General features: G+C 55.0%; 10 protein-coding genes across 10 annotated transcripts; 4 read left to right on the top strand and 6 right to left on the bottom strand.

Moving 5' to 3' along the window:
• Positions 1-845: 845 nt before the first annotated feature.
• On the top strand, positions 846-5,527 carry CLUP02_10394 (cytochrome b5-like Heme/Steroid binding domain-containing protein; the record flags this gene model as incomplete). The annotated part of the gene is made up of 5 exons (XM_049289370.1): positions 846-911; positions 964-1,004; positions 1,061-1,833; positions 1,909-2,200; positions 2,257-5,527. The coding sequence occupies 5 exons, from the start codon at positions 846-848 to the stop codon at positions 5,525-5,527; spliced, it is 4,443 nt and encodes a 1,480-aa protein (XP_049146515.1).
• Positions 5,528-5,611: 84 nt separating this feature from the next.
• Positions 5,612-6,019, top strand: CLUP02_10393 (cytochrome b5-like Heme/Steroid binding domain-containing protein; the record flags this gene model as incomplete). The annotated part of the gene is made up of 1 exon (XM_049289369.1): positions 5,612-6,019. The coding sequence occupies one exon, from the start codon at positions 5,612-5,614 to the stop codon at positions 6,017-6,019; it is 408 nt and encodes a 135-aa protein (XP_049146514.1).
• Positions 6,020-6,866: 847 nt separating this feature from the next.
• On the bottom strand, positions 6,867-11,688 carry CLUP02_10392 (ABC transporter; the record flags this gene model as incomplete). The annotated part of the gene is made up of 16 exons (XM_049289368.1): positions 6,867-6,893; positions 6,950-7,791; positions 7,840-7,905; positions 7,955-8,004; positions 8,055-8,584; positions 8,634-8,806; positions 8,868-9,579; positions 9,630-9,884; positions 9,940-10,300; positions 10,354-10,431; positions 10,482-10,500; positions 10,553-11,057; positions 11,106-11,160; positions 11,213-11,300; positions 11,351-11,456; positions 11,533-11,688. 16 exons carry the CDS (start codon positions 11,686-11,688, stop codon positions 6,867-6,869), a joined length of 4,023 nt encoding a protein of 1,340 aa, XP_049146513.1.
• A 1,900-nt stretch (positions 11,689-13,588) lies between these two features.
• CLUP02_10391 (uncharacterized protein) lies at positions 13,589-13,762 on the bottom strand (the record flags this gene model as incomplete). The annotated part of the gene is made up of 1 exon (XM_049289367.1): positions 13,589-13,762. One exon carries the CDS (start codon positions 13,760-13,762, stop codon positions 13,589-13,591), a length of 174 nt encoding a protein of 57 aa, XP_049146512.1.
• A 166-nt stretch (positions 13,763-13,928) lies between these two features.
• On the bottom strand, positions 13,929-14,918 carry CLUP02_10390 (uncharacterized protein; the record flags this gene model as incomplete). Its single annotated transcript, XM_049289366.1, has 4 exons — positions 13,929-14,116; positions 14,191-14,715; positions 14,801-14,819; positions 14,874-14,918. The coding sequence occupies 4 exons, from the start codon at positions 14,916-14,918 to the stop codon at positions 13,929-13,931; spliced, it is 777 nt and encodes a 258-aa protein (XP_049146511.1).
• Positions 14,919-14,996: 78 nt separating this feature from the next.
• Positions 14,997-15,861, bottom strand: CLUP02_10389 (uncharacterized protein; the record flags this gene model as incomplete). The annotated part of the gene is made up of 3 exons (XM_049289365.1): positions 14,997-15,119; positions 15,220-15,275; positions 15,345-15,861. 3 exons carry the CDS (start codon positions 15,859-15,861, stop codon positions 14,997-14,999), a joined length of 696 nt encoding a protein of 231 aa, XP_049146510.1.
• Positions 15,862-15,980: 119 nt separating this feature from the next.
• CLUP02_10388 (uncharacterized protein) lies at positions 15,981-16,943 on the bottom strand (the record flags this gene model as incomplete). Its single annotated transcript, XM_049289364.1, has 6 exons — positions 15,981-16,170; positions 16,240-16,371; positions 16,430-16,502; positions 16,612-16,704; positions 16,770-16,827; positions 16,929-16,943. 6 exons carry the CDS (start codon positions 16,941-16,943, stop codon positions 15,981-15,983), a joined length of 561 nt encoding a protein of 186 aa, XP_049146509.1.
• Positions 16,944-17,359: 416 nt separating this feature from the next.
• CLUP02_10387 (uncharacterized protein) lies at positions 17,360-17,764 on the bottom strand (the record flags this gene model as incomplete). The annotated part of the gene is made up of 2 exons (XM_049289363.1): positions 17,360-17,429; positions 17,481-17,764. The coding sequence occupies 2 exons, from the start codon at positions 17,762-17,764 to the stop codon at positions 17,360-17,362; spliced, it is 354 nt and encodes a 117-aa protein (XP_049146508.1).
• A 520-nt stretch (positions 17,765-18,284) lies between these two features.
• CLUP02_10386 (uncharacterized protein) lies at positions 18,285-18,859 on the top strand (the record flags this gene model as incomplete). Its single annotated transcript, XM_049289362.1, has 2 exons — positions 18,285-18,516; positions 18,594-18,859. 2 exons carry the CDS (start codon positions 18,285-18,287, stop codon positions 18,857-18,859), a joined length of 498 nt encoding a protein of 165 aa, XP_049146507.1.
• A 759-nt stretch (positions 18,860-19,618) lies between these two features.
• On the top strand, positions 19,619-26,726 carry CLUP02_10385 (beta-ketoacyl synthase domain-containing protein; the record flags this gene model as incomplete). Its single annotated transcript, XM_049289361.1, has 5 exons — positions 19,619-20,321; positions 20,377-20,587; positions 20,658-20,863; positions 20,919-25,834; positions 25,887-26,726. The coding sequence occupies 5 exons, from the start codon at positions 19,619-19,621 to the stop codon at positions 26,724-26,726; spliced, it is 6,876 nt and encodes a 2,291-aa protein (XP_049146506.1).
• Positions 26,727-26,867: the final 141 nt, after the last annotated feature.

Genomic DNA, 26,867 nt, shown 5'->3' with positions numbered 1-26,867 from the left:
CATCTTCCCTCATTCTGCTCGACTGCCGCATAAGATCAGCGATGGCCCCAAGGACGCATGATGATCCCGGCGAATTCAGCGTCGTGCAGCATGTCAGTCATCTTGGCATTTCCATAGACCCATGAGTCCATGACACCCAAGCATCCAGACTGGAGGAAGAGGTCGAGCCCAAACTCGGGATGGCGTCAAGTCATCCTAAGACGTGGGCTGCTAGCGTGTTTGGGCATCGTGGAGTTGAGCCGCTGCCCATCACACAGTCACGTCTCCTGGCGGGTCGAGTCGACTCTCTGCCCATTGGTCCACGAGCTCCTGACGGCTGTGAATCAGAGTTCAAACGACCGCGGAGACCTCCCGTCTAGTGACCCCGGTCTGCGGGTATTATTTTGTTTGCCCATGGGACGGTATGCAGGGGCCCAACCGCTCTCTACTACTCTCCTACATGGCGACCCACAACGACATCGATGGCAACGATGGTGTTAGTCTCTCGAGGCGTCCCTTTTAGGGAAGCCATGATGCCCAAGGAAGCAGCCTTCGTCCGTCTGCTCTGTTTCTCCAACCAACTTTGTTCCCTTGTTTTTGGATCTGTAGGCTTGAGGCCATTTTCATTCTTTGCCCTGGCGGTTGTAATTTTCCCCTGCCCTGGCGGCCATATTCAACTACACTTCTAATTCCTATTCACATCACCTGCTGTCGGATCTGCCTTGTCTATACTACCTCACAGGTCCAACACTTACATCGAGATGGCTTTTTCAGAGAGATCATGCCCCGTATCGGGCTCAGTAGGGGGAGGTGTTTGTCCAGTCGGCGCCAACAAATCAGGAAGGCAGAGCAGATCAAGCAGTCGTATGGGCCCACGAGGATGTTCCTTCTCGGGCTTCTCCCAGCCTGGTGACATCCACACAGCATTCGATGTAAGCCTTGACCAACCTTCCCATAGGCTCGAACATACTAACAACATCTCAGATCCCTCGAGGAGTTGACGCAGAAGAGTGGCTCCGAATGAGGTACGCCTAGGTTCCTGCTACTCATCTTCGACAGCCAACTGACTTGACTATTATAGAGAGCGGAAATCCATCAACCATGTTCTCTATTCCCAATACCCATCACAGCAAGAGATCGATTCGGTCAAATCACAAGCAGAGTTGGATGCCTTCAACGTCAACGAGGCAGACCTGCTGGCCGTTGCCCTCGGAGCGCCGGCTAGACAAGTGATGCTAAGAGCGGAAGAGATTGGTCCGCAGACAGGTTGGAAAGACGGCTTTCTCAGCGTAGAGCATGGCTTCTGCCCGCCAGACTACGACGAGGCGGCTGGTGCCCTGGCCAGATCTCCAGGCCGCGTTTGGATCGACCTCGCAGAACGCATGCCCGGGTGCGTGGCCCGCGGCCGAGTCCGAGAGTCAGTCGCCGCCGCACCTGTCATCGAGGGCACGGCAGACGTCATCCCCGATCAGGCTCTCTGGGCGGCTCTTGTGTCGCTCGGCATGCTCTGCTCTATCTACCGCTTCGAGCAGAAGTACGACGGTCACGATGGGGTGAACGCATCGACAAACCCCACGAAGTTGAAGTTGAACTGCAGAATGGGCGACTACTTGGGAGAGGAGCTCGTCGGCATCCCTCTCAGCATTGCTTTACCCTATTTCCAAGTATCCCGACGAATGGGCCGCACACTCCCCCACCTGACGTTTGTCGACCAATCTTCATACAATCTGAAGATCAAGGACGTCACCTCGACATACCCCTACGTCGCTCGTTTCGACAACATGGAGCTCAGATGGCCCATGTTCGGTGAGCGTGCCGAAGTCGCTTTCCTCAAGGGGGTTGCAGAGACTTCAGGTTAGTAGTGCCATCCATGCCTTTTGGCATTGTTCTTTACTGTTTCGCGACATGGTTACTGACTTGATGAGAAAGCTTCCTTCCAACACGGGCCTGACGCTATTGCAGCATGCCAAGAACATGTCATGAACCGCAACAACGAAGGCCTCCTTCACGAGATGATTCGTCTAAAGGAGATTCTCGAGCGCATGCCCAACGCCTTCCACTCCATTTCAACTAACCCTAATGCCGGTGAAAACTACGTGCCTGTTCAGCAATGGGTCCGCTGGGCCAAGTTCTCCGCTCCTCTCTCAAAGCGATGCCCTGCCTCTTCAGGCCTACAGTTCCCACCTTACTTGGTAATGGATGCTTTCTTGGGCAGAAGCAAGTATGTCGAGCATCATCTTTGCTGCTTTTTCAACCGGTCACTGATCCTATTTCCAGCTACACCTCATTCCTGGGGGCCGAGGGTGTCCACCTCCGTGCTTGGTTCCCTGCCAACCTGCGCGCCTTTATTGCGGCCATCGAGTACCACTACCGCATCCCTGAATACGTCCAGAAGTCCGGCGACCCGCGTCTTATGGGAGTTCTTGATGGTATCGTCGAAGCCTATACCGGTGAACGTGGCTTCATGGGAGTGCACCGCTACAAGGTCTTCGGCATCCTCGAGGTCGCCGCCAAAACTGGCCGAACGGAGACCAACGGCGCATCGGGTGCGGCAGACGGCGAGCGCCCATGGGAAGAGACCCATCGCCAGTTCTCAGAGGCAATGAAGGAACGCCTCGAACCCTATCGAGGCAAACTGGCAATCGAGCCGCACCAGATGCGCGGCACTTTCGAAGAATGCCGCTATGTCACTCGCGTGTTGAACAGATCTTTTGTTGATTCTGATCCATCACGCTCAATTGCAATGGTCACGCTCGATATCCGAGAGACCGGCATCACGTTCGCACCAGGTGATCGCCTGGCCGTGATGCCCCTAAACGGGTGGGAGGAGTGCGCCAAAGTCATCGCCGCCTTGGGCTTGGAGGAGCATATCGACGCCCCGGTCGAGGTCAGCGGAATCTGGGCTCGCTTCGAGATGCATCTCGGGTCTGTCAGGAGAACCGCGACACCCAAGCTCACTGTCGGTGACATTCTTCGACGTGGCCACCTTGCCCCCATCACCAAGGAGATGGCCCTCAAGGTTCATGGTTTGCTGCATGCATCCTCCAACACCGTCTTGCAGGTCCTCAGCACGGATGAGTGGCCTGTCAGAGGATCGTTAGGCGACCTCTTGCAGGACGCCGTTACGGATACGCCACCCCAAATCTGGGATAGGGTATTCAACCTCGACAATCTCGCATGGCTTGCGGATCTTGTTCCCCTTGAGGTCCCACGCACCTACTCCATCGCAAGCTACACGGAAGAACTCCTCCCAGAGACAGTTGACCTCGCTGTGTCCCGTTCGGAATACAAGCTGTGTTCTACCTTTTCCAGGGGCAAGGAAATCACCCGTGCCGGAGTCTCCAGTGGATTCCTGAACCCGCCCGTGGAGATGGGCGAGATTGACTCAGACGACGAGATTCTTATTGGCGTCTCTCGCCCAGCAGCCTTCCACCTCCCGCTTGACCCTATGGCACCCTGCGCCTTCTTCGCCGGCGGAAGCGGCATCGCACCCTTCCGCAGCTTTTGGCAGGCTCGCCTCACACAAAGTGGCTTGTCTGGTGGCAAGAACCTTCTGTACCTCGGAGTCCAGAACCGTGAGAAATTCTGCTTCGAGGAGGAGCTGCGACAGTATGTCAACGCAGACTTCATGGAAGTCCACGTCGCCTTCTCGAGGGACTCTCGTGGTCTCGCTTACGAGGGCCAGGATCTCGTCGAGAAGCACATCCCCCCTCGCTACATCGACACATTGATCGTCGAACAAGGTCTGCAGGTCTGTGACCTCGTCATGTCCAAGAAGCAGGGAGGTCTCGGCGGCTACCTCTACGTCTGTGGTTCCGTCTCCGTATTCGATTCCGTTATGAACGGAATCAGGAAGGCAATCTACACCTACAGGACCGCCACGGAAAAGGGAGTTGACCTGATTATCGACAAGGCCTTTGCGGAGAGACGCTTTATGCTCGATGTTTTCATGACGCCCAAGCCTCTGCCTTGCAACCTGCCGACGATTCCCTTGTCGGAGCTCGCAAAGCATACAGGTCACCGTCCCGGTTCTCGCATGTGGATCGGAGTCCACGGCAGTGTCTACGATGTCACCGACTTCTGTCCCATGCACCCCGGCGGAACGCTCATCATCAAGTCCAACGCGGGTGTTGACTGTTCCAAGTCATTTGACAACCTCGCTCACACCAACAACCCCGAAGTCTCTAGTCTGTTGACCAAATACTTTGTTGGACACTTGACCCCGAAGCCCGACTACGGCAGCGATGAGATCTCTGCTTTGCACGATCTCTGGTCGGCGTACCTCCGATCCACTGTCGAAACCCTGGTGGCCCATCAATTTGAGATGTACGAAATCATGGGCGCGTCCCTTGAGACCAACTCGTCCCACGACCCTGCAGGCAGCAACAATATCTGGCTGCGCGAGAGTCTGCCTAATATCATCGCTGTCCGCACATTCTATGGCTACCAGAGTCGACTGCTCCAGGGAGGCTTCTCGGCTCTTTTTGGCCACAAGCTTCAAGAGCTTGTCCTCAAACTGTCATTCGGTGTCGCCAGTGCCAATGGCCCGGCCGCCGACACCAAGCTGCCCGACGTCCTCGGCACCGTGGCCCGCGCAAAGACGAGCGGAGATGCGGCGCACTGCACCAAAGAGGTCGCCCTCGTCGGTCAGTTCGTCTGCGACGCCGACGCCTCGCTTCGCTTCCAAGAACGCGGTGTCTTTGCTTACGCAGCCCGTAGCGTCGAGCTTGACATTGCCCTTCTCGAAGACCTCCGTCAGGAAGCATGCGCTGGAATGGACGCCTTTGACAGCATCGCAGCGTCAATGAAAGACTCGTCCGATCCAGATGTCGAAAACACCCGCCTCACCGCACTTTCCACGTTCCTCCTGCAGGTTCTCGAGCGTATGGCTCGCCACCTCGAGGTCTTTTACGCCCAGCTCGCCCGCTGCTCCGTCTACCAGCCCAAGCTCGAGCAAAACCCGGCCCGGACCCGCTGGGCTCTGGTCCGCCGCCGCATCCGTGACGGAAGCCTCTTTGTGCTCGCCACCAAAGCGGAGCTCAACCCGAGCATGCTGGAGCAGCCGACCTCGGCGCCGTATTACATGTCAAGAGCAAACCCGAATCAGAACATTGACTTTGATCGGGTCATGGCGCAAGTGCAGGCCAGCTTACATGCGGGGGGCGGTCACGACGCCTCGTCCCCTGCTCACCACGGGCAGCAGCCTCTGACCCTCAACGCTGTGCACCAGGCCCGTGGTCGCAGCACAGGCGATACCAGCGCTGTCGCGAGCCGCGAGAACGCGGGCGCGCTGCGGGCTATGAATAGTTTCGTCGAGAAGAATAGCCGTGCCATCCGCAGGCTGAGTAAGATGCCAGCTGTTGCTATGAACTTTGAAGACATCCAAAGGGCCGCACTGCTCGAGATGTCTCAGAACGGCGGCCCGCTTTCACCACCGGAAATGGCTGGCGACGCCATGCTGGGTCTTGGTCTCGGACCGGAACACGCCATGAGGCTGAAGCATGGCAACAACGGCAACGGGAACAGGGTGCTTCCGACACCACCTTGAAGCCGCGGCTCAAGTCGCTCGCCAACGCGGTTCAATCACCCATATGGCATGAGTCAACAACCACACGGGAAGCCGACAGCAGAAATGCTACTTTCCAAGCTCAATCGGCCCCGTGGGGCATCGCTCACCCGAGGAGGACCACCTTCGGGTCCCAATTCTCCCGCTCCATACCCTGTTATCGGCTCTCACTCTCCGCCACTCAACCACCCCGTCGACGCGCAAAGTGCTCTGAGCACTATGATGAGCCGCCTCAACACCAGACCTCGCAGCGGCTCCGCTGCCATGTCCTCGACCAGTCATCATCACCACCAGGCCATGGGCGGCGGGCTAGTACGCTCAAGGTCTACCATGAGCATGGGCAGCGCGGGAGCCATGAGCGGCGGTAGGGCAGCGGCGGGCCATGTGCCGCAGAGATCCACGAGCTCCCTCCGGGCACTGAAGCTCAGGAGCGTAATGGAGCAGAGCGAAGAAAGGGTCGCGCCTACGTTTTGACGTGGTTCATTGTGTGTTTTGGGTTCGGATGTTTTTGTGACGAGGTATATGTAATGAATCCCCGGTTCCGGTTCTTGTTTCCCCGTCGGTCACCGACAATGGGATGAACGGGCGTTCCTGTGGGTCTGGTCCGCTCGTCAACCACGAAGATGAGAGCGATGGCTCAGCGGCCTGGTGGTGCTTGGCGAACTTGGCGCGCCCCGTGTCCGTCACAAGCCACATATCCGATGTTGTTTGTTCGGATGTACGGGATCCCAGAGGTAGTGTGTTGTTGTGTTTCTCTTTCAATGTCCATGTTTTGCGATTTGCGTTTCCGATTCGTTGATGCCTGGGAACCCAGATCCCAAAGGCCCCCGGACACGAAAAGAGAAGAATAGGGGCTTCAGTGGGGAAAACTTACAGTATTGAAGAATGTGTAAAATAGAATTCAAATTTGAAAAAAGCGTTGAACGTTATGTTTGCTATGTTGATTCTTCTCGTGACGTGCGAGGACGCTCAGTGACTCCATGCATCGCGCGATTGACCTGATTGTGATGGTGGTGGAGTGGGTGGTAGCATGCCGCCTCGATGACTCGACTCATTAGAGCCACTGATGTCGATGAAATGAATTAGAGAATTCTCTTAACATTTGAGTAAAGTTATTTCTAAATGGAGACTAGATGACATGCAAAGTTGATGACTTTGAGGTTGTAACAAATAAGTGAAAAATGCACCTTGTTGAATGAAGAAAATTCGCAAATAACCCCGTGGTATTGATGTTAGTTTTACACAATCTTTCTCTGACGCCTTTACCACTTTCCGCCTTCTTATTGTCTAAACCTCGAATAGAGAGTGGAACCCATGGGTTTTATTTATCCAACGCTTGTGATTGACACTGTTGAAAGTTAGTCAAAGGTCAAGAGGATCCAATGGGGGAGAAAGAAGACTCACCATCTGGAAGTAAATGCCCTTCTCGGCAATCAAACTCGCGTGATCACCCCGCTCAACGACCTTACCGTCCGCCATGACAAAGATAACGTCGGCATTCTGCACCGTCGCGAGCCTGTGAGCGACCATGATCATTGTCCGGCTACCCTTGGTGGCGTCAAACACGGCCTGGACGCCGCGTTCTGTCTCGCTGTCCAGCGCGCTCGTCGCTTCGTCGAGCAGCAGCAGCGACGGCCGGCGGATGAGCGCTCTCGCGATGGAGACGCGCTGCTTCTGGCCTCCGGAGAGTGTGACGCCGGCGTTGCCGACTTGGGTGTTGTAGCCCTCGGGTAAAGAGATGATGAAGTCGTGGATACCTGCATCCCGCGCCGCGGCGTGGATCGCTTCGTCTGAGACGGCGTCCTCGTCTTCGATACCGAGTAGGATGTTCTCGCGGATGGAGCCGGTGAAGAGATTGGGCTCTTGGGAGACGAGAGAGATGTTCTTGCGGTAGTTGACGAGGTCGAGCGTCTTGATGTCGTGTCCGTTGTACAAGATCTCGCCGCCGGCCTGGAGGGTGTAGAAGCGCTCAAGGAGGGAGATGATCGTCGTCTTGCCGGAGCCGGAAGGTCCGACGATGGCGGCGAATTGGCCTCGCTCGATTCTGAGGTCCAGGCCCTTGAGGACGGGGAGGGGTCTTGTGGGGTAGCTGAACCAGACGTCCTTGAAGTCGATCTCGACACCCTTCTCGTAGTGAACTTCGTAGGGGACGATGTCGCTGACGCCCTTCTGGGGTTGGTTGTCGTCGTCTTCGTTCTCACGGAGAGCCAGGATGCGATCGGCTGCTGTCTTTGCCTTGGCAATGTCTATCGACTGTCAGCTGCATTCACGTATGGGAGTAGAGGGGCACATACTGGGACCAAAACTGAGCCATTGACCGGCGCTCATGCCGCCTTGAACAACCGCAATGTAGACAACCACTGCAAAATGTCAGTAAACAGACGGCCTCGATGAGTTGTATATACTTACTGTACTGGAAGGGCGTGTACTCATGCCCGGCAAGTAGCTTGCCACCGTACCTGCAGATAGTCAGCAATAAAGTCTGCAATCCACACTTAGAAGCACTCACCAAAGTACGAAAGCCATGCAGAGCAGCGAAATACTATCGCTGAAAGAAAAGACCATGACGGAAAAGCGAGACTTGCGGAAAGCATCCTTGATGTGGTCCCTGAGCAAGTTGTCGTAGCGGTCGCAAATTCCGTCTTCCATCGTAAGACTAGAGACGGTGCGGATCGCACTGATGCTCTCCGACGCAAACTTGGCACTTTCGGCAAAGACGGCATTGTTGGCAGTCTCGAAGCTGGTCTCGTGCCTCACACGGTAGAACATGGCTGCCACGATGATGGGCATGGATGTGCCGAGCGCGACAAGGGTGAGCTTCCAGCCGAAGACGAGACCAACGACAACGCAGCCGATGACGTTGAACAGCGAGATGAGAACGAAAGCCATGTTTGTGCCTAGGAGCTGCTGGAGCATGGTAGGATCGGTGGCGAGGCGGGCGGTCAGGGAACCAGCGGAGTTGCCCTCGGCGTCGAAGAATGAAGAAGGCTTGTAGATGATGTTTCGGAAGTACTCCTTGCGATAGACGCGGACGATACCCTGAGAAATTGTTAGAAAAGCACCTAGCAGAGATGGAAGAGTGACTTACGAAGCCGATGGTGGTGGTAGCCCAGCCGAGCAGGAAGTGACTGACTCCCACACCTGTAGCGAGATACATGAACATCTCACACCAATGATTGGCGATGACTCTCAGGAAGTTGCCCCAGTAAGAGAAGAGAGAAACCAGAACCGCGAAGAGGTAAGCTTGAACGGGAGTGCTCGCTGTGGATCGTATCAGTCTCTCGGCTCCAGACTGGAAAAACGAATGGCAGTGAGCGCTTACCTCCAGCACCGAGTGCTGCAAATGCAATGATGATGTACGTCTTCCATCTCTTCCTCTGCTCGCCGAGCAGCTGACCAAAGCTACCGAACATGTGGAATGCTCTCCATCGACCGAGACATCCTCTTGGCTCCCTGACAACTCTCAAGCTACCGGCTTCGATGCGCTCGAGCTCCTCGTCAGAGCCGTTAATCTCGTGGAGATGTTGAAGCATGCCCGTGGAAGTGCCCTCGCTACTAGGTCTCTTCTCGGTGAGATCCCCGGTACTGCTGCCTCCTTGAAGAGACTTGTGAACAGAAAGACGCTCAGGCTCGGGTCGTCTCCAGCTGAGGTCACCAAAGAGGACATCCTCTTCCTCTTCGACGCCCATGTCGAGCTTCTGTGCAGTAGCCAGAAGGTGGTAAGGACCGTCGACCTGGGACATGAGCTCTTCGTGCGTACCCTGCTGGACGACCTGGCCCTTGCGCAGGAGAATGATGTTGTCGGCCTTCTTGATGGTTCCGAGGCGATGGGCGATGATGATGGTTGTGCGTCCCTTGCATGCGCGGTCGAGAGCGGCCTGCACGATCTGTTCGCTGCGGACATCGATGGCGGAAGTGGCCTCGTCGAGGATGAGGATCTTGGGCTGCTTGACGATGGCACGAGCGATGGCGAGACGCTGGCGCTGACCACCGCTGAGCTTGATGCCAGCATCACCAACTTCAGTTTGGTATCCCTAACGCGGGTTAGTATACGAGTCTGACGCGGAAGCTTTGGAGATTATACCTCTGGCAAACGTGAGATGAATTCATCGGCAAAGGCATCCTTGCATGCCTCTTCAATCAGCCTTGCCTTAACCGCCTGGGACTTGTGCTCCCATTCAGTCCCGATGAGACCGTACTCGACGTTCTTGAAGATAGTAGTGTTGAAAAGAGCGTTGTCTTGTTGGACCAAGCCGATTTGACTACGCCACCACTTGGGGTCGATCTCGCTGAGTAACCGGCCGCCGACACTGATGATACCGTTGCGGAGCCAGAGAACCTGGTATGGCGTCAGTTACTGTCTCACGAATGCAATCACAGAGGACATAGCTTACCAGTTGATTAGTCTGCATGTCACCATTGAACTCGTACCATCTCTCCAAAATGCCAACGATTGTGCTCTTTCCGGAACCCGAAGGACCCACAATGGCAGTGACTTTGCCGGCAGGGAACGTGAGGAATAGGTTGTCCAAGATCTTCACGTCGGGACGCTTGGGGTACACAAAGTTGACGGCCTGGAAAACGATATCTTCAGCGGCCGAGACCTCGGGCGCCCTGAGCGTTCCGTACGTAGCTTTGGGGGCGTCTATGATGGTGTGGAAGATGGCGTTGGCGTCGGCGGCCTGCGATGCGGACTGTAGTGGCGCAGTGATTTGACCCAAAGAGGAGGCCATCATCATGATGCAGAGAAGAACACTGTATTTCGGATGAGTTACTCGAGCTGATCCTGAGGGAGTATAATGACTTACACGATCAAGGATGTGGGAGTCGTCAGGGCCATCATAGTGTACATCTGGAAAGCGTACCAGAATGACAGAGCGAAGGTTCTAAACGTGTTAGCTGACAAGCTTGAGTGTCCGTTGGATCGGATCCTTACGCGTAGATGGCGAAGAAAACTTTGTAATGTCAGCAAGGAATAACTCTATCAGTGAAATCGTGCCAACTTACTCAATCCTTGTTGAACCGCAATGAGCCAAGCCATACCAGCACCCCTCTTCCGTGATTGATCTGCCAATATTCCATACTTTGCAAGCAACTTGAATTCGGCACCGCACGCAGCAAGCATTCGGATTGAGCTGAAAGCCTCGGTTGCGACGGAGGCGGCTTGGATATCCATGTCCTGGACATCCTTCAACCTCTTGATGATTGGCGGCGTGGTGATGGCATACACGATGGCGATGAAGACTAGCCCGGAGCTCGTCGTTAGTGTGAGAAGCCAGTTGTAGGCGAAAGCGATGGTAAACCCTGCAATGACGACTGCAAGACTAGAGAAGAACTGTCCCATTTTCTCGGAGATACCCAGCTGCAAGATACTTGCGGTGATGGTAATAATGGCGGCTGTCTGACCAGGCGCCAACATGTCTAGCATTGAGATTGGGAGGTTGAATAAGCATCGTAGGTAGTGCAGGCGAATCTTTGCTGAGATGCGAAGACTCGTCATACGGAAGCCCAGCTAACCATGTGTCAGTCGACGCAGAGCTTATGCTTTGAGAGTACTCACATTGGAGAGGTATGTCAAGATGAGCCTGGCAATGAACAGATAGACGATGTATAATCTGGTCAAACGTCAGTCGATGCGGCCAAACAAGAATACGGGTTCAGACTTACACTCCCTGGTTGACTGCTTTCTCAAAGTCTTCTTGTGTCTCCGATGTACCTTGCATGAAAAACCCGGTGAAGGTGCCGACCAGTTGTCCTAAGCACGTTAGTGAGCTGGTACAGTCTTGAGCGTGGAGATGCACTCACCAAAGACAATGTTCATCACCGGCATGGTAAGGCCGGCACCGATAGCGCCAATGATTGACCCCACTATGATAAACTTGTCGAGTAATGTTCCATAGTGGAAGATTTTCTGCGTCGCCGGTCAGCAAAGAACGTGTACGACGAAGCCACGATGGCGACCAGGTGCTAGAGTGAATTGAACATACAAAGAAGTTGCGTATCGTCAATAACGTCTTCGCGTTGAGCTTATACCAGGCCTTCTTAGGCTCCGCCGGTGTGGCACCGGGATCGGTGGGGGCGCCCGCGGCCCCGTTGGCCGCAGCCGGAGCTGCCGCATCAGCGGCGCCGGCCGGCGTGGCCATGGTGGGTTCGGGTGTTGGAGTGGGTCTCGTAGACCGGGGTGGATGATCGGATACCGGGTCCGGCGGCAGATCGTGTTTGGGTTGCAAGCTATGTGGAGGCCCGGGCCATGTGGGAGCTGACCAGGGATCGGCGTGTGAGGAGGGTGGGCTTGCTTAAGTGGTAGATCCGGTATACTTTGACTAAATGCTCGTGTCCTTATGCGATGTTCGATACCCAAAGTCGTGGCAAGATTTGTCAAATGCCAAAGATGTTGCTTTCAAGTATGTTGAGGGTGGCGTTTTTTGTCGTCCCGCGGTAGTCTCCAACAATTGACAAAGAGCAAGCAGGCGACTTGCTAGGATCCAGGGGATGGACAAGTTGGCAAATCGCAGATGGGACTCTGGAAGAAACCACAGCCAAAACTCGATCAGGAGGGGAGGGGAAGGGGAAGGGGAGAACAGGGCAAGGGTTTGGAAAGGGGAAATCGGGGGATGGGGGGTATCGCTGTAAATGGAGGGAACGGCAGATGTAACCACTAAGGTTGTCAACGGGCCACCTGAGTGATCAAAGGGCTATGTTGGTTCCGCATCGCTGTTCGAAACAGCGAAATCGACCCAGCGCCGAGAGAGTTGTTTGGGGATGAGGATTGTGAGATTGCTTGGTGGGAGAGATGGGATGGATTTGGAGACGGGAGACAGAGAGAGAGTAGAGGGTGCCTTTCTTGGGGAGAGCAGATGGTTGATGCCTTGGGACTGAGAGGGGGGACGCCTGGGCAGCAAAGACAAGTCTAAGTCGATGATTCAGAGGTAAGAAACGCTCAAGTGGAACTCAATAGGGAAACCCAGACCCAGAGGGCGGAGCGTGGGAGGAGCGTGGAGGAGAGGAAGGGCCATGGAAGGAATGGGGGCAAAGATGGCTGAGAGTGTGTGAGGGTAAGCTCAGATCGGTCTTGGAGGGGGCAAGCGGAAACGAGTAAGGGAACGGACGTGGTTTCTTCTCTCTACCCGTGTGATGTAAAGATGAAACGAGAAGCATGTGTTCATGTTCCCTTTTGCTGGGGGCTCTCTTTTCTTAGTCTTCGGTGCAGTGCTCCAGTTTTGCCGCTTCTTTTCGCGGGTACTTTCGTATGTCTGTCTTCTCACTCACTTTGCACTATTTCCGTGTCAAAGCTCTGGACGCCAAAGCGCATGCTTAGAGCACGGAATAACGACGGGATACCATTTTCTCATACTCGCATATGCAGGTTGAGGGGCCATCTGGGATCGCCCGTGCGGGAGGATGGATCACCTTCCGGCTCGTCCCAGAGAGTGGTCTGGGGCAAAGCCAGGAAACGCATGCTTTGCGATCCAAGACAGGTACTGCACCCAATTCCCCCTTCCTCATCCTTACCCGTCCACACCATCCCTTCCCCTTCACCACCCTTTCATTTTCTCCATGTGTCGCCAATCTCTGACGATCAATGCCTAGAAGGGCAATTCAATGGAGAGATTTCATCTTTTGTTTTACAAGTCATGGGAAGTGGTGTCCATGGTTCGCAGATGAGCGGCATGGATTGGCTGACCGGAAGAAACGCGAGCCAGGGGATGCGATTCCGAGGACACACGTGAAGGGATCGTTTTTAATTTCTTGCCCAGCGCGTTTTCTCTGCCCGTGTTTGTGTTTAGGAACATGTGTTATCCATGATGTGTATTTCTGGCACATGGAGTATTTGACATCTTGACTCCAAAGGCTAGTTGACAGATCCATACCTACCCCATCATGACAAAAGACAAACGTCTCTAGACTCTACGGAGTTCGTTTCCGCCGGATCATGCATTTATGCGCTTCAGCCTCTGGTCAGTCAATCAATCACATTTGACATGTTGACGGACCCGTGATGGGAACTCCTGTCAAATGCTCTGGCATTGCCATCTAGAATTCCTAGCTGCACTCGTCCTGCCTAGCAACTAATAACCCATCCAAAACCCCCTTGAAGAAGTCGGTGGCGATAAACATGATTTGAAAACCAGTAAAGCCAGGAAAACCATAAACCGACGCAAGAAAACCCAAATAACCATAATACCCGACTCCAGCAGGCTCCAGGATATGCGGCATGCCAAACACCCGTCTATCTCTAATGCTGACACGAGGAGGAAACCAGTCCCTTTGATGTACCTCCTTACCCCGTCCATGAATCCAAAAAAATCCAAAAACGACAATCGATGCTAATTATCCGGGGATATTCCCTCAGCTGGGATCACCCCTCACCCACACTTCATCCTTACGACAAGAGACCCTCTTCTTGCATGTCAGCCTGGGTCTCGCGGATGATGTCGCCAAGCTCCTTGATGGTATCCTTGTCACGGGGTAGGGTATGGCCCTTGGCGTGGTCGGAAAGATATGCGGTGTCGGGATCGCACATGTTGTAAAGGGCCATAGAACCATCGACATAAGGATCCAAGGATCCGACTGAAAGGAAGAGGATCGTCAGCATTCCTCCGGATAAGCAGCATTGAAGCAGTGCGAATATCGTCTTGACTTACTGATGTGCAAGGTGCGGGCCTCGATGCGCTCCTCGCTCTCGTCAGAGAGGACCAGGGCGTGAGTCTTGGGGTCGACCGGAGGCCAGCCAGCAAAGAAGATGCCGTACTTGAACGCCGGCTTGATGCCGGAGCGCTTGAGGCGACGCTGCTCGTAAAGCATAAAGGTGGATGCCACGGTGGCGCCCTCGGAGTAGCCGATGATGCCGTCAAAGGGGCCGCGCTTCGCGACAATGTCGGCCAGGAACTTGATGGCTCTGTCGGTACTGCGGTGGGTGGTTGCGATGCCTTCTCTCATGAGCTCTCTCATCGTGTCTTCGGGGGTCTCGCAGTCGGGGAAGTCACGAATGCGCATGAGGACATCGTCGCTGTGGGACTTCTCGACATCTCTATCGGGCTCGATGAAGCGGTAGTAGGGGGGAGCTCCGAAATAGTCCTCAAATCCCGGAGGCGGGACGGCCTTGCAAGGTCCATGGATGAAGTGGAACTGAGCCGTGCCATCCTCAGTAAGCTCCTTCAAGATGGGGGCTGAGAGAACTATCAGTAAGTGAATCTCAATAGTGAAGCCGCTCACGATAAGTCTGTGGTGTCTATTGCATGAGGGAGAACTCACCAAGTTGAACTTGGAATTTCTAGTGTATGTTAGTAAAATGCCCTAGATAGCATCATCAGGTCTGAGTACTCACGTCCGAGCTGCCGTAGGCACCGGGAAGGCACAAGAAGCGCAACATGGTGAATGTAGGTATGTGTTAGCGTGAGATGTGAGAGCGGAACCGAGCGAGACCGGTCGTCCAATGACAAGTGAACTGTCAAAAAGCGGGAAGCTGGAAAGTCGACGCGAGAGTATTTGTGATGGAGTGGTTTGATGATGTTGATGATTGTGGATGATGAATCAGCGAGGTGGGGAGATGAGATAGTTCGATGAGGATGGCCTGGCCAACAGGATCGTTTTAATCAATTCGAAGCTATCTAAAGAAACACTTGTGATATGATGCGCGGTAATCGACCCACGACGAAATCATCAGCTCAGACAGGTAATGAGACGGCGCAGCAGTTGAGGCGGGACGACGACAAGACACAGGAGGCGGCTGAGTTGACCCAGTCCCAGGCTTAGAATGACAACTCAAATCAACCGTGAGCCGGAACGAATAAGGAACTTGTGAAACTCTGCACCTCAGCAAGATTGGGGCGATGAGTTGTCTTGTCGGTACCTTGCCGTTGAATGATAGGACCAACCCGAACAACGGGTCGGTTTGGGCTGTCTATGGGAGCGCGAGAGCTGGAGCGGAATACTGGACCAGTGGCTGATGGGTGGATGAGTGCTTCACTGAATGGGTTGGAATGATGAGGTGATGTGAGACCGGGCCTGTGAGTATCGGTCCTGAGACCGGCTTGGCAGGGTGTCCCGGTCCTCGGGCGAGTAAAAACTGGACGAGGATAGACGATGTTAGTGAGTGGGCGACTCAAGACATGGAGGCGAAACAAGCGCGGCGAGACGCCACGCCACATGGAAGGAGTCGAGGAATGCCTGCCAGTGGGCTTCTCTGCAGAGAGAGGCAAGACACTTGGCAGATAGTCTGATAGACGTGGCAGGCTGCCAGTCAGTCTCTGGGCATCCCGAGATCCGAACCCTCGGTCGACGCGTTGGTGATGCACTGGTGCAACCGATGACATGTTGGTTGTGAATGGACTACTTTGGGCTGGACTTCGGTCCGGCTCTTGTCACCTTGTAAGCTTGAAACGGGATAAGGAAGTGCCCGCGCGGGGGCGCAGTGTGGGTGTGACGGTCTCGTCTATCTGACTAGAACGGGCGAGGAGATGAGTAGAGCGGGATGGGTGGGATAGTCAGAAAGTGTGCTGAAGAGCATGATGGGCTTGAATGAGGATGTGGGATGAGAAGGTTGTGAGAGTGCGCTTGTGCGTACATATCGGAGAGTAAGCGAGGATGAAAGGCGGGTGAGAGAGATTGGGCGATTGAGTGGCCTGGGAGATGAGTGAGTGAGTGAGTGAGCGGCGCCCACGGTAGGCGCGTGTGTTTGCAGAGAAGGAAACATTGTTTTGCAAAGATGCGTTTCCTTGGAACACGGCCGTTCGCTGACTTGCAGAACGACTTGACGGGATGTGGTTAGATGAGCTAGGATGGAACAGGACACATTTGGGGGATGAGAGTTCTCGTATGTGATCCTTGAGTGAGTGAGCATAGCGCAGGGTGAGTTAGTGGGTAGGGGTAGGATTCAGGTACACATTGACAAACGAAGCGTACTGCAGCGCGGCAAAGTCCGAGGTACCTCCTTGCGGTTCTAGCTGTACTCGAGCTAGGACGACCGTAGAACCATACTAACGCCTGCGCAAATCGAGTGCGGTGCAGGGACAAGGCCTCTAGTGTGGCTGGCGCGTGTCAAATAAGAGCTTTGATGGTGCAACGGCACGGGAAGGAGGTGCGACGGAGGGCGCGCTTGTGATTTGGAAGCTGCCAAAGCTTTCTGACAGAAGCAGTTTTAGAAACACCCTTCATGCCTTGGGTTCTCTGCCAGTGACAACGAATAGAACCGGGATAGGGAGTCGAAACCTGAATGCGAGACCGAACTCTCTTGACTCGATGGAGTCGCGGCCACGATTGTTGTTGTCGAGAAGGATGATCTGTAATTAGTCGTGTCCGAGAGATGTGGAAATGTTCAAGGGAGTTGGGCTGAGATGCGAGTGGAAGTATTGCGGAGAGTTTCCATCGAGGTGGACCAGACACGGGTATGGAGCATTAAGCAGGACAATGTCTTAGACAGTGTAGTACGATAAGAAGGGTAGATGCGATAGGTGGATAAGACGATAAAGTGGATATGGTCATATGCGGTGCAACCCAAGGCGACCTTACGTTGACTTCATCCTCTCTTCATCCTCATCTCCCGTTTCTCCCAATCCCCAGTCGCCAGGTCAGGCGAAAAGGGCCAAGGTAAGCCAATTCGGGCGATAGATCCGACTATTCCTTTTTCGGGATCCTGCACCAACACCTGCATATGGTGCCGTTCGAAGGCTGCATCTCCCACCCGCAATCACTGCGAACTCTCTGCAGCTTGGATCTGCCGCCGGGTTTTTCTGTACCTTCCAACCCCTGCTTTATTCCCCCTTCTCTCCCCAGATGTCTCGCCCGCCGGATATCGTTCCAGACGCAGGTATACTACGAATACTGTTGTTGCCCCAAGGCTGCTGCCGAGTGCCCACTCAACCCCGTTCGCTGGGCTGTCTTACAGTAAGACAGACGTTGGAACGGTCCTGGGTCCTTTCTTATTCATCTGTATAGGAACCGGCACCGCATACCTTGGCAGAGGGTCTCGGTTTGCTTGATGCGATAGGCCTCTGTCCTGGTTCTGACCATGTCATCGGGACGAAAGTGGGCAGAGAACAGACGCAACGCCTCGACACCTCCGCCGCTGCTATCGTGACCGTCGGTGCTTTTGACACAAGACGCACTCTTTTCTAAACCGAACAACAAACGAGCGCCGATGACCAGACCAACTGAACATGAGAGCAGATGAAGGGACAAGCTCCGCCACGTTGGGTTTCTCCAGCAAATGTTCTGCATAATCCACAGAACCCGCAGATATTCCCAGCAAGTAGGTCCAGACGGATGCCTGGAGATGGGGAGAAATATGCACTCCGCCCCATCATCTCTTCTACGGGCAGCTTTCAGAGCTGCTCTGCCTCTTTCTCAGTGTCTCTCTTTGTATGTGTCTCATTCGGTAGGATGGCAAGATGATCAGTCTGTGGCCAGAAGCTGCAGGATCCCATGCTTCTTGCTCTCCCTTGGCACTGGATTACTGGGTCGCCACTGCAGCGGCAACTTCCAGACATCGGCCGCAAAATGGCTCTCAAGAGTCCCAAGTGAATCCTAACAGAGCCTCCTCAAGTTTATGAGGCTCAAAGAACCTCCGGGAGGCCAATCATGACGGTGAACGAGACTTACATAATCCGCAACAAAGTTCTCCACTCCGGCCTGCTAGGCCAAGTCGGGACCATGCCGCAATGACCTCGTCTCTCACGTCCACGGAGCACACTGCGTGCTGCGTTGCCATGCCGCGCTGTGCTTGGCTCTGGTGCTTCCAATGCTGCTGCTCCACCTCCTGATGGCCCAGCTCGCCGTTGCTGCTGCTTCACGGTCCAATGCTTCAGTGGAGTTGCCCACCCCAAAGAGAACCCCCAGCCGTTTACTGCGTAGTGCGGCGTACCGGTGCAGACACCATGGCAACTCCCCTCGGCGACGACTTCACCACCTCACCTCCGAACCACGCCACCGGGCTCCCGTCCGGGAGGTTCGAGTGTTCATTGCGTTCCCATGTATTGGTCCGAATCAAACGTCCGGCTTCTGCACTCTGCAAAGAAACTGCATACCAGACTGCATACCAGCCTGGCAGTGCCGCTCAATTGCAAACAAACTAAGGCACGTCTTCACGCCATCCAGCATCCAGCAAATCAAGGGCAAACCGCCTTGCAGTTGATCATGTCTCCGAATCACGGTGACCGATTGGACATGGAAACACCCCCTTGGACGATGAACCGCCGGTCCTGCTTCTCGCCGCTTCATGGACCGCATATCCCTCCTACCCCTTCTCCAGTGATGCGCGAATATGACGAACGGATATACCAATTTGCCCACACATTACGCATAATCAGTTCATGAGGACTTGCTTTTGACCAGATTAACCATAGACATGGTATAAGCTTCTCGCCTCGGCCGCCACTGGGCCACTTCCCTCGTGCTGATGCTGGACAGTCCTCCCTGGTGAATCTGGGGGAGGCGACGTCGTGGTGAGCAGGGACTGCCGCTGCTCCGCTGCTCCGGGTCAACATGGGCAACCCGGCATCGGATGTGCCCTGGCACCTCTCCGTGATGGTCCTTGTTCGTTCCTGGCATGCGCCCAGTATGCACGTTCGGGATCTCCCTATGATCTACCTAACCGTCAGGCAAATTTAAATCACACAGGCTAGTCTGTGCGAGGAACTCCGGCCGACTTGGCGATCTGAGCACCAACCAGTGCCTTCCATGTCAACTCACTCGCGACGGAGCGAGCACCATCAAGTGTGATATTTCCCCATGGCCGTTGATCAGCTAAAAACCCTACGAAGAATCCCAATCAGGACCAGGAAAGAAGTTTCGTCACACTCACTCATCTCAACGAGGCTTGGTACGTACTCCCATATCAATCCGGCCTGCCCTCTTCCAAGCCCCAAGTTTTCTATCTAGAGCATACGCAGTCCGCCTTTCGTTTCTTCCTCCTCCTCATCCGCATTCTTCCCTTCTTCTTTTGATCATTGTAAGGAACGCCTAGAGCGCCGGAACCTTCGCTGTCACTTTCTTCGTTGCTTTCGACGAATGCTTGCCGGATAGATTCGACACATACAAGCGGCTTCCGCCAATCCCCCTCTTCCACCCTTCATCATGGCGCCCGGCGTGCTGTCCTACTCCTCATCGGGGACATCGCCATCGGCAAGTCCTGTCATGATGACCCCGATCGATCACTCCGATACCACATCCGATGGCTTCACTAGCCTGTCCGTGGGGCCCCTAGACGGTGTCGGCCTCAACATCCACGGACAATCAACAAATGGTCACTCCAATGGCCACTCCAACGGCAGTGCCAGTGCTCATGCGACGAGCCAGGGTTACACCAACCCCGTCGGCGGCAGCGACGCTGGCCTGAAGCAGATGCCCATCGCCATCGTCGGTATGGCCTGCCGTATGCCCGGCAGCGTCTCCAGCCCCGCCGAGTTCTGGGAGCTGTGCTCCCGCGCCAGAACCGGCTTTACTCCCGTGCCCAAGGAGCGCTTCAACCACGAGGCATTTTACCACCCGAACCCGGGCAAGACTGGAGCTTACCACGCAGAGGGTGGTAACTTCTTGGACGTCGACCTGGCGTCGTTCGATGCTCCTTTCTTCGGTTTGACGGAGAAGGAGGCCATCTCCATGGACCCCCAGCAGCGTCTTCTGCTCGAGTGCACATTCGAGGCCCTTGAGAACGCTGGTATCCCCAAGCACACGATTGTTGGAAAAGACGTCGGTGTCTTTGTCGGCGGCAGCTTCGCCGAGTACGAGAGTCACTTGTTCAGGGACAGTGACACGATCCCCATGCATCAAGCCACAGGTATGAGGGTAACCCCTGTACCCCAGACGTTTAATTGCGCTAATATACGGTTTAGGATGTGCCCATGCGATGCAGTCCAACAGACTCTCACATTTCTTCGATCTCAGGGGACCGAGTTTCACAGCAGACACAGCTTGCTCAGCAAGTTTGGTCGCCCTCCACTTGGCGTGCCAGAGTTTGCGTGCTGGCGAGTCAACCTCAGCGATTGTTGGTGGTTGTCATCTGAACATGCTGCCCGAGTTTTGGATTTCCTTCTCGTCTTGCAGGTAGGCATGCGCTGCACGCTTGAATGCTTTTCGTCACACTGTCTCTCCGTTACTGACACAATGACTGCAGATTGCTGGCGGACTCTGGCCGATCTATTGCCTTTGACCAGCGCGGTACCGGTTTCGGCCGTGGCGAAGGTTGTGGCATGATTATCCTTAAGCCCCTCGACCAGGCCATCAGAGACAACGACTCAATTCGTGCGGTCATCAGAGGCACTGGCATCAACCAGGATGGCAAAACGCCTGGTATTACTATGCCTAGTGGCGCAGCACAGGGTATGCAACATTGCATCCAGTTTTTCATGAAACCATTTACTAACAATCTTCACAGAGAAGCTCATGAGGCAGATCTACAGAAACGCAGGTCTTGACCCCAATGACTGCGGTTATGTTGAGGCCCACGGCACTGGTACCAAGGTCGGTGACCCGATTGAGGCCACCGCGATCCACAATGTCATTGGCCAGAACAGGTCAACGAAGGATCCCTTGTTCATCGGCTCAGTCAAGTCGAACATTGGTCACTTGGAAGCGGCGTCTGGTATCGCTGGTGTCATCAAGGCAACCATGATGCTGGAGAGAGGTTTCCTCCTTCCCAACCACGACTTCAAGAAGCCCAACGAGAAGATTCCGTGGAAGGAGTGGAACATGAAGGTCCCTGCCACTCAAAGGCCCTTCCCCAAGAACAAGAAGTACATCAGTGTCAACAACTTCGGTTTCGGTGGCACCAACGCACACGTTGTTCTTGAGAAGGCACCTCACACCGGCGCCCCCAAGAAGGACAACAAGAATCTTCCTCCTCCCGATAACAAGAAGGCAAAGAGCACCAAGAAGATCTACGTCTTGTCTGCCAACGACAAGAACTCTGTCGGTGCCGTCATGAAGAACCTCGTTGTCTACCTCGAGCAGAGACCAGAGATTTTCCAGAACGATCTCATGGACAACATCGCATACACTCTTGGTTCGCGTCGCTCAATGCTTCCGTGGAGGGTTGCTATCCCCGCCACTGACTCTTTCGAGCTTATCGAGACCCTCAACAGCGGCAAGGTCATTCCTGGCAAGGAGACTGAGCCCTTGAGAATCGGTTTCGTCTTCACTGGTCAGGGTGCTCAGTGGTGGGGCATGGGCCGCGAATTATACGGCCAGTACCCCATTTACACTGCCGCCATTGACAGAGCCGATGAGTGTCTGAGAAAGTTGGGTGCTGAGTGGTCCCTCGTCGAGGAGCTCAGCAAAGACCAAGAATCCTCCAAGGTTTCCGAGGCTCACATTTCCCAGCCGGCTTGCAGTGCTGTTCAGCTTGCATTGACTGACCTTCTCCGCACCTGGGGCATTCGCCCCGCGGCTGTTGCTGGTCACTCCTCTGGTGAAATTGGCGCCGCATACGCTGCCGGTATCATTGGCTTCGAGGCCGCCATGGCCATTGCCTACCACAGAGGCCGTCTCATCCCCATCCTGAAGCAGAGAAACCCTGATCTTCAGGGCTCCATGATGGCCGTTGGCGGAACCAAGGAGGAAGTCCAGCCCATGATCGACGCTCTCAAGCAACAGCAGGTCAGAATTGCCTGTTACAACAGTCCCTCCAGTTTGACCATTTCCGGTGACTCCGCAGCTCTCGGCGAGCTCGAGAAGAACCTTGAGGACAAGCAGATGTTCAACAGACGCCTGCAGGTTGAGACTGCTTACCACTCGCACCACATGAACCTTGTTGCCAAGGAATACCGCGAGTCCATCTCTGAGCTTCCCCATCCTCAGACTACCGATGTCCGCTTCCACTCTTCCCTCTACGGACACCAGATCGACGGCTTCGAGTGCCAGGCTCACTACTGGGTCAACAACCTTACCTGCCCTGTGCGCTTCTCTGAGGCTCTTGAGACCATGCTGGAGCCCGTCGGCGAGCACAAGACTGGCGTTAACATGATCATCGAATTGGGTCCTCACTCTGCTCTCCAGGGACCCATCAAGCAGATCCTGAAGCACGTCGGAGAGGCTGCCATGAAGGTGCCTTATGCCTCTCCCCTTGTCCGTAAGAAGGATGCCGTTGAGTCTGCGATGGACTTGGCCTGCAACCTGATCACCAAGGGTGCCATTCTCAACATGGACAACGTTAACTTCCCCAACCTGAAGAAGAAGCCGTCACTGTTGACTGATCTTCCCCGCTATGCCTGGAACTACCAGAACAAGTACTGGCAAGAGTCTCGCATGACTCAGATGCACAAGTATCGCAAGTCGCCCAGAAATGACTTGATCGGTCTCGAGGCCATCTACTCCAGCGATCTCGAGCCGACATGGAGAAACATTGTCCACTTAGATGACCTTCCATGGCTTCGCCACCACGCGATCCAGTCGGTGACAATCTTCCCCATCTCTGCCTTCATCGGCATGGCTTTGGAGGCTTCCGCTCAGTGGGCTCAGCGCAAGGAGATTTCATTCGAGAAGTACGAGCTGAGAGACGTCTCCGTCGTCAAGCCATTAGCTCTGCAGGATGCTGATGTTGAGATGACTATCAACCTGCGCCCCCACCAGGAGACCAATCTGACTGCATCCGAGACCTGGAAGGAGTTCCGCATTTGCTCTTGGTCTCACGGCAGTGGCTGGACAGAGCACTGTGTTGGTCTCATCGCTCTCCATGGCACTGAGACTAATGAGGTCGATGGCAAGGAGCAAAAGCTCGCCGCTCTTCGCGGAGCTGAGGCTACCATGAAGGCCAGCGAGGGCCCTGAGGCTGTTGCCGTTGCGGAGAACGACATGTACGAGCGCCTGACTGAGCTTGGTGTCGGCTACGGACCATCCTTCCAGTGCATCAAGGACTGCAAGGCGTCGAACAAGTACTCCACTGGTACCATTTCATCCTTCGATGTTGCGGCCGACATGCCCAACCACTACCAGACCAGCTCTGTCCTCCACCCTACCTTCTTGGAGTCTGTCATTGAGATGTACTGGCCCATCCTTGGCGCCGGCCGCACTGACATCAACACGGTCTACCTCCCCTCTTCCATCGGTCGCATGTCCATCTCTCGCGACATCACCGCCCTTACTAAGGAGGTTGGCAGCGCCCTCAAGGTATACTGCAAGGCTGATTTCCCCGCCGAGGCCCGCTCTACCAAGGTCTCTGTCTTCGCCACCTCAGAAGCCAACGACTTGGTCATTGAGATTGATGAACTCACCGTTTCTCCCATCATTGACGGAGAGACTGAGCTGGCTAGCAACCCTGCTCGCGAGCTTTGCTACAAGCTTGAGTGGGAGGAGATTGGAACTCTGAAGTCGCTGTCTGGCAAGTCCAAGACCAAGATCAACGGTGCCTCCGGTGTCGAGGTTGATGCTCCTTTGCCCGATGTTGACGTCGCCATCATTCACGGCGACTCCAACTCTCAGCAGATGTTGGCCAACGGTCTCGCGATTGCTCTGGCCAGTGCAACCTCCAGACTGCCTGAGATGGGTACCATGCACGAAGTCAATACTGAGGGCAAGCTTACCGTCGTCCTCACTGAGATTGAGCAACCTTTCCTTGCCAACCCTACCAAGGAGCAGTTTGCCGAAGTTCGTGGCATGCTTGCCGGTGTCCAGGGCTGTTTGTGGGTTGTCCGTGGTGCATACGACAAGGCTACCTCGCCTGAGTCCAACATGATCATCGGTCTTAGCAGAACCGTTCGCTCTGAGACTGTCCTGCCCTTCGCCACCCTTGACCTGGACGACAATAACCAGCTCGACGAGGACGATTCCGCTGCAGCCATCTTTGAGATCTTCAAGCTCGCTTTCGGTGCTAGTGCCTCGTCCACCAGCGAGCTTGAGTTCATGGAGCGATCCGGCAAGCTCTCCACTCCCCGCATTGTTCACGATGAGGACATGAACGAGTTCGTCCACCGCGAGACCAACCCTAGCGTTGTTGAGATGCAGCCTTTCGGCAAGGACAAACGATGCCTCAAGATGGAGTTCTCCACTCCCGGTGCCATTGAGACGGTGCACTTCGTTGACGATATTGTTGCCACGCAGCCTCTTGGAGAGAACGAGATTGAGTTCGATGTTAAGGCCGTTGGCATGAACCTTCGCGATGTCATGATCGCCAAGGGCCAGATCCCTGAGGCTGACAAGCACGCTCTTGGTGTCGAGGCTTCCGGTATCGTCACCAGAGTCGGCTCTGCTGTCAGGGCCCACAAGGCCGGCGACCGCATTGCCGCCCTCACCATTAGCCACGGTGCCTATGCTACCCGCACTCGCACCACCGCTGCTAATGTCATGGCCATGCCATCCAACATGTCCTTCGAGGATGCCTCAACTCTTCCCTTGGCTTACTGCACTGCCTATTACAGCTTGGTCGAGCAAGCCCGCCTCCGTGAGGGCCAGCGCATCCTGGTTCACTCTGCCGGTGGTGGTATTGGCCAGGCTTCAGTCTGCCTCGCAAAGATGATCGGTGCTGAGATTTTCGTCACTGTCAGCACCGCCGCCAAGAAGAAGCTTCTCATGCAGCACTACAATGTTCCTGAGGACCACATCTTCTACAGCCGCAACACCACCTGGAGAGCCGCCGTTAGACGCGCGACCAACGATGAGGGTGTTGACGTTGTTCTCAACACCCTTCCCGGCGCCGATGCCCTGAGAGAGAGCTGGGCTTGCCTCAGCCGCTTCGGTTGCCTCGTTGATGTTCGCAGAAAGGATGGCTCTCGCGCCACCCGCCTCGACATGGGGCAGTCTGACAGCAACGCCTCCTTCCTCAGTGTCGACATCTTCGGCCTTGCCGCCGAGAGGCCCAAGATTATGGAGAGACTCGTCGCTGATGTCTCCAAGCTTCTTGCCGACGACCAGCTCCGACCCATCGACCCTGCCACCGTCTTCCCCGTGTCCTGCATGGAGACAGCCTTCAAGACGCTGCAAACCACCCAAGGCCCGGGCAAGTTGGTTGTTGTTCCTCATGCTGAGGATGTCGTCATGGCTACTCCTTCCAAGGCTGCCAAGGCCCTTCTGAAGCATGATGCTACCTACCTCCTCATCGGTGGTACTGGTGGTCTCGGCCGCAGTATGTCCAGGTGGATGGTCGCCCACGGCGCCAGGAACCTTGTTCTCCTGTCCCGCAGTGGTTCTGCCACTGGCAAGGTTAAGGAGCTCATCGACGAGGCTGCTAACGATGGTGCTCACATCACCGTTCGCCCTTGCAATGTCGCCGACAAGTCTAGCGTTGAGCAGTTGTTCAACACTGGCCTCAAGGGTCTTCCTCCCGTCCGTGGTGTCATCCACGGTGCTATGGTCCTTCGTGTATGTTACCCATCTTATTCACCTCACCTTCTTTGTACTAACATTAGTCTAGGATGTTCTGTTCGAGCAAATGACCTACAACGACTACACCTCGGTCACCGAGTCCAAGGTCCAGGGTGCATGGAACTTCCACAATGCCCTCCAGGAGCGCCAGACTGAGCTTGACTTCTTCATTGCCATCTCTTCCGCTGCCGGAGCCGTCGGTAACCGTGGTCAAGCCGCTTATGCCGCCGCCAACTGCTTCCTCAACGCCTTCGTCCAGCACCGTCTTGCCCTTGGTCTGCCCGCTACCTCTCTCGACTTGACCGCTGTCTCTGATGCCGGTTACCTGGCCGATGGTAGTGCCGAGCGTGCTGCTGAGGTCGCCAAGAACTTGGGATCCGACAGCATTTGCGAGGCCGAGGTGCTTGCTCTCATCGGCGCATCCATTTCGAACAAGACTTCCGTCTGCAACCACCACGTCATCACTGGTATGCGTATCACGCCCAGCATCCAGCCCTTCTGGACTCCCGATGCCAAGTTCAAGGCTCTCCGCCTGGCCGCCGAGGAGCTTGCCGCTGCCGAGGCCGGTGCCAACGGTGCCGTCTCACTCAACGCCGCCCTCAAGGCGTCGCGCAGCGAGACAGAGGCCATGGAGGTTGTCTGCCGCGGTTTGGTCGAGAAGATTGCCGCCGTCCTGATGATGGAGATTGAAGACCTCGACGTCACCCGCAGCTTGTCGCATTACCCGCTTGACTCGCTTGTCGCCATCGAGATCCGTAACTTTATCACTCGCGAGTTCGAGGCCAACATGCAGGTCCTTGAGTTGCTGAGCAGTGGTAGCATCCAGACTCTCACCAAGGCTGTGTGCAAGAAGAGCAAGCTTTGCGTCGGATTCGACTGGAGTAACTAGAGACTGAGCAACAACATTTGGAGAGATACAAGAGAGACGGGAGAAAGAGTTATGGGCATCATCATACTACGAAGACATGAAGACGAGTGAGTGGTGTTTTATTAGATTGTTAGTGTTTTTCGGAGATATCGTCAAAGATAT

This window comes from Colletotrichum lupini, chromosome 5 (assembly GCF_023278565.1).
Source record: "Colletotrichum lupini chromosome 5, complete sequence".
NCBI classification, from domain to species: Eukaryota; Fungi; Ascomycota; class Sordariomycetes; order Glomerellales; family Glomerellaceae; genus Colletotrichum; species Colletotrichum lupini.
Note: the sequence above shows the minus strand (reverse complement) of the source record. Positions and strands in the feature narration are given on the sequence as shown.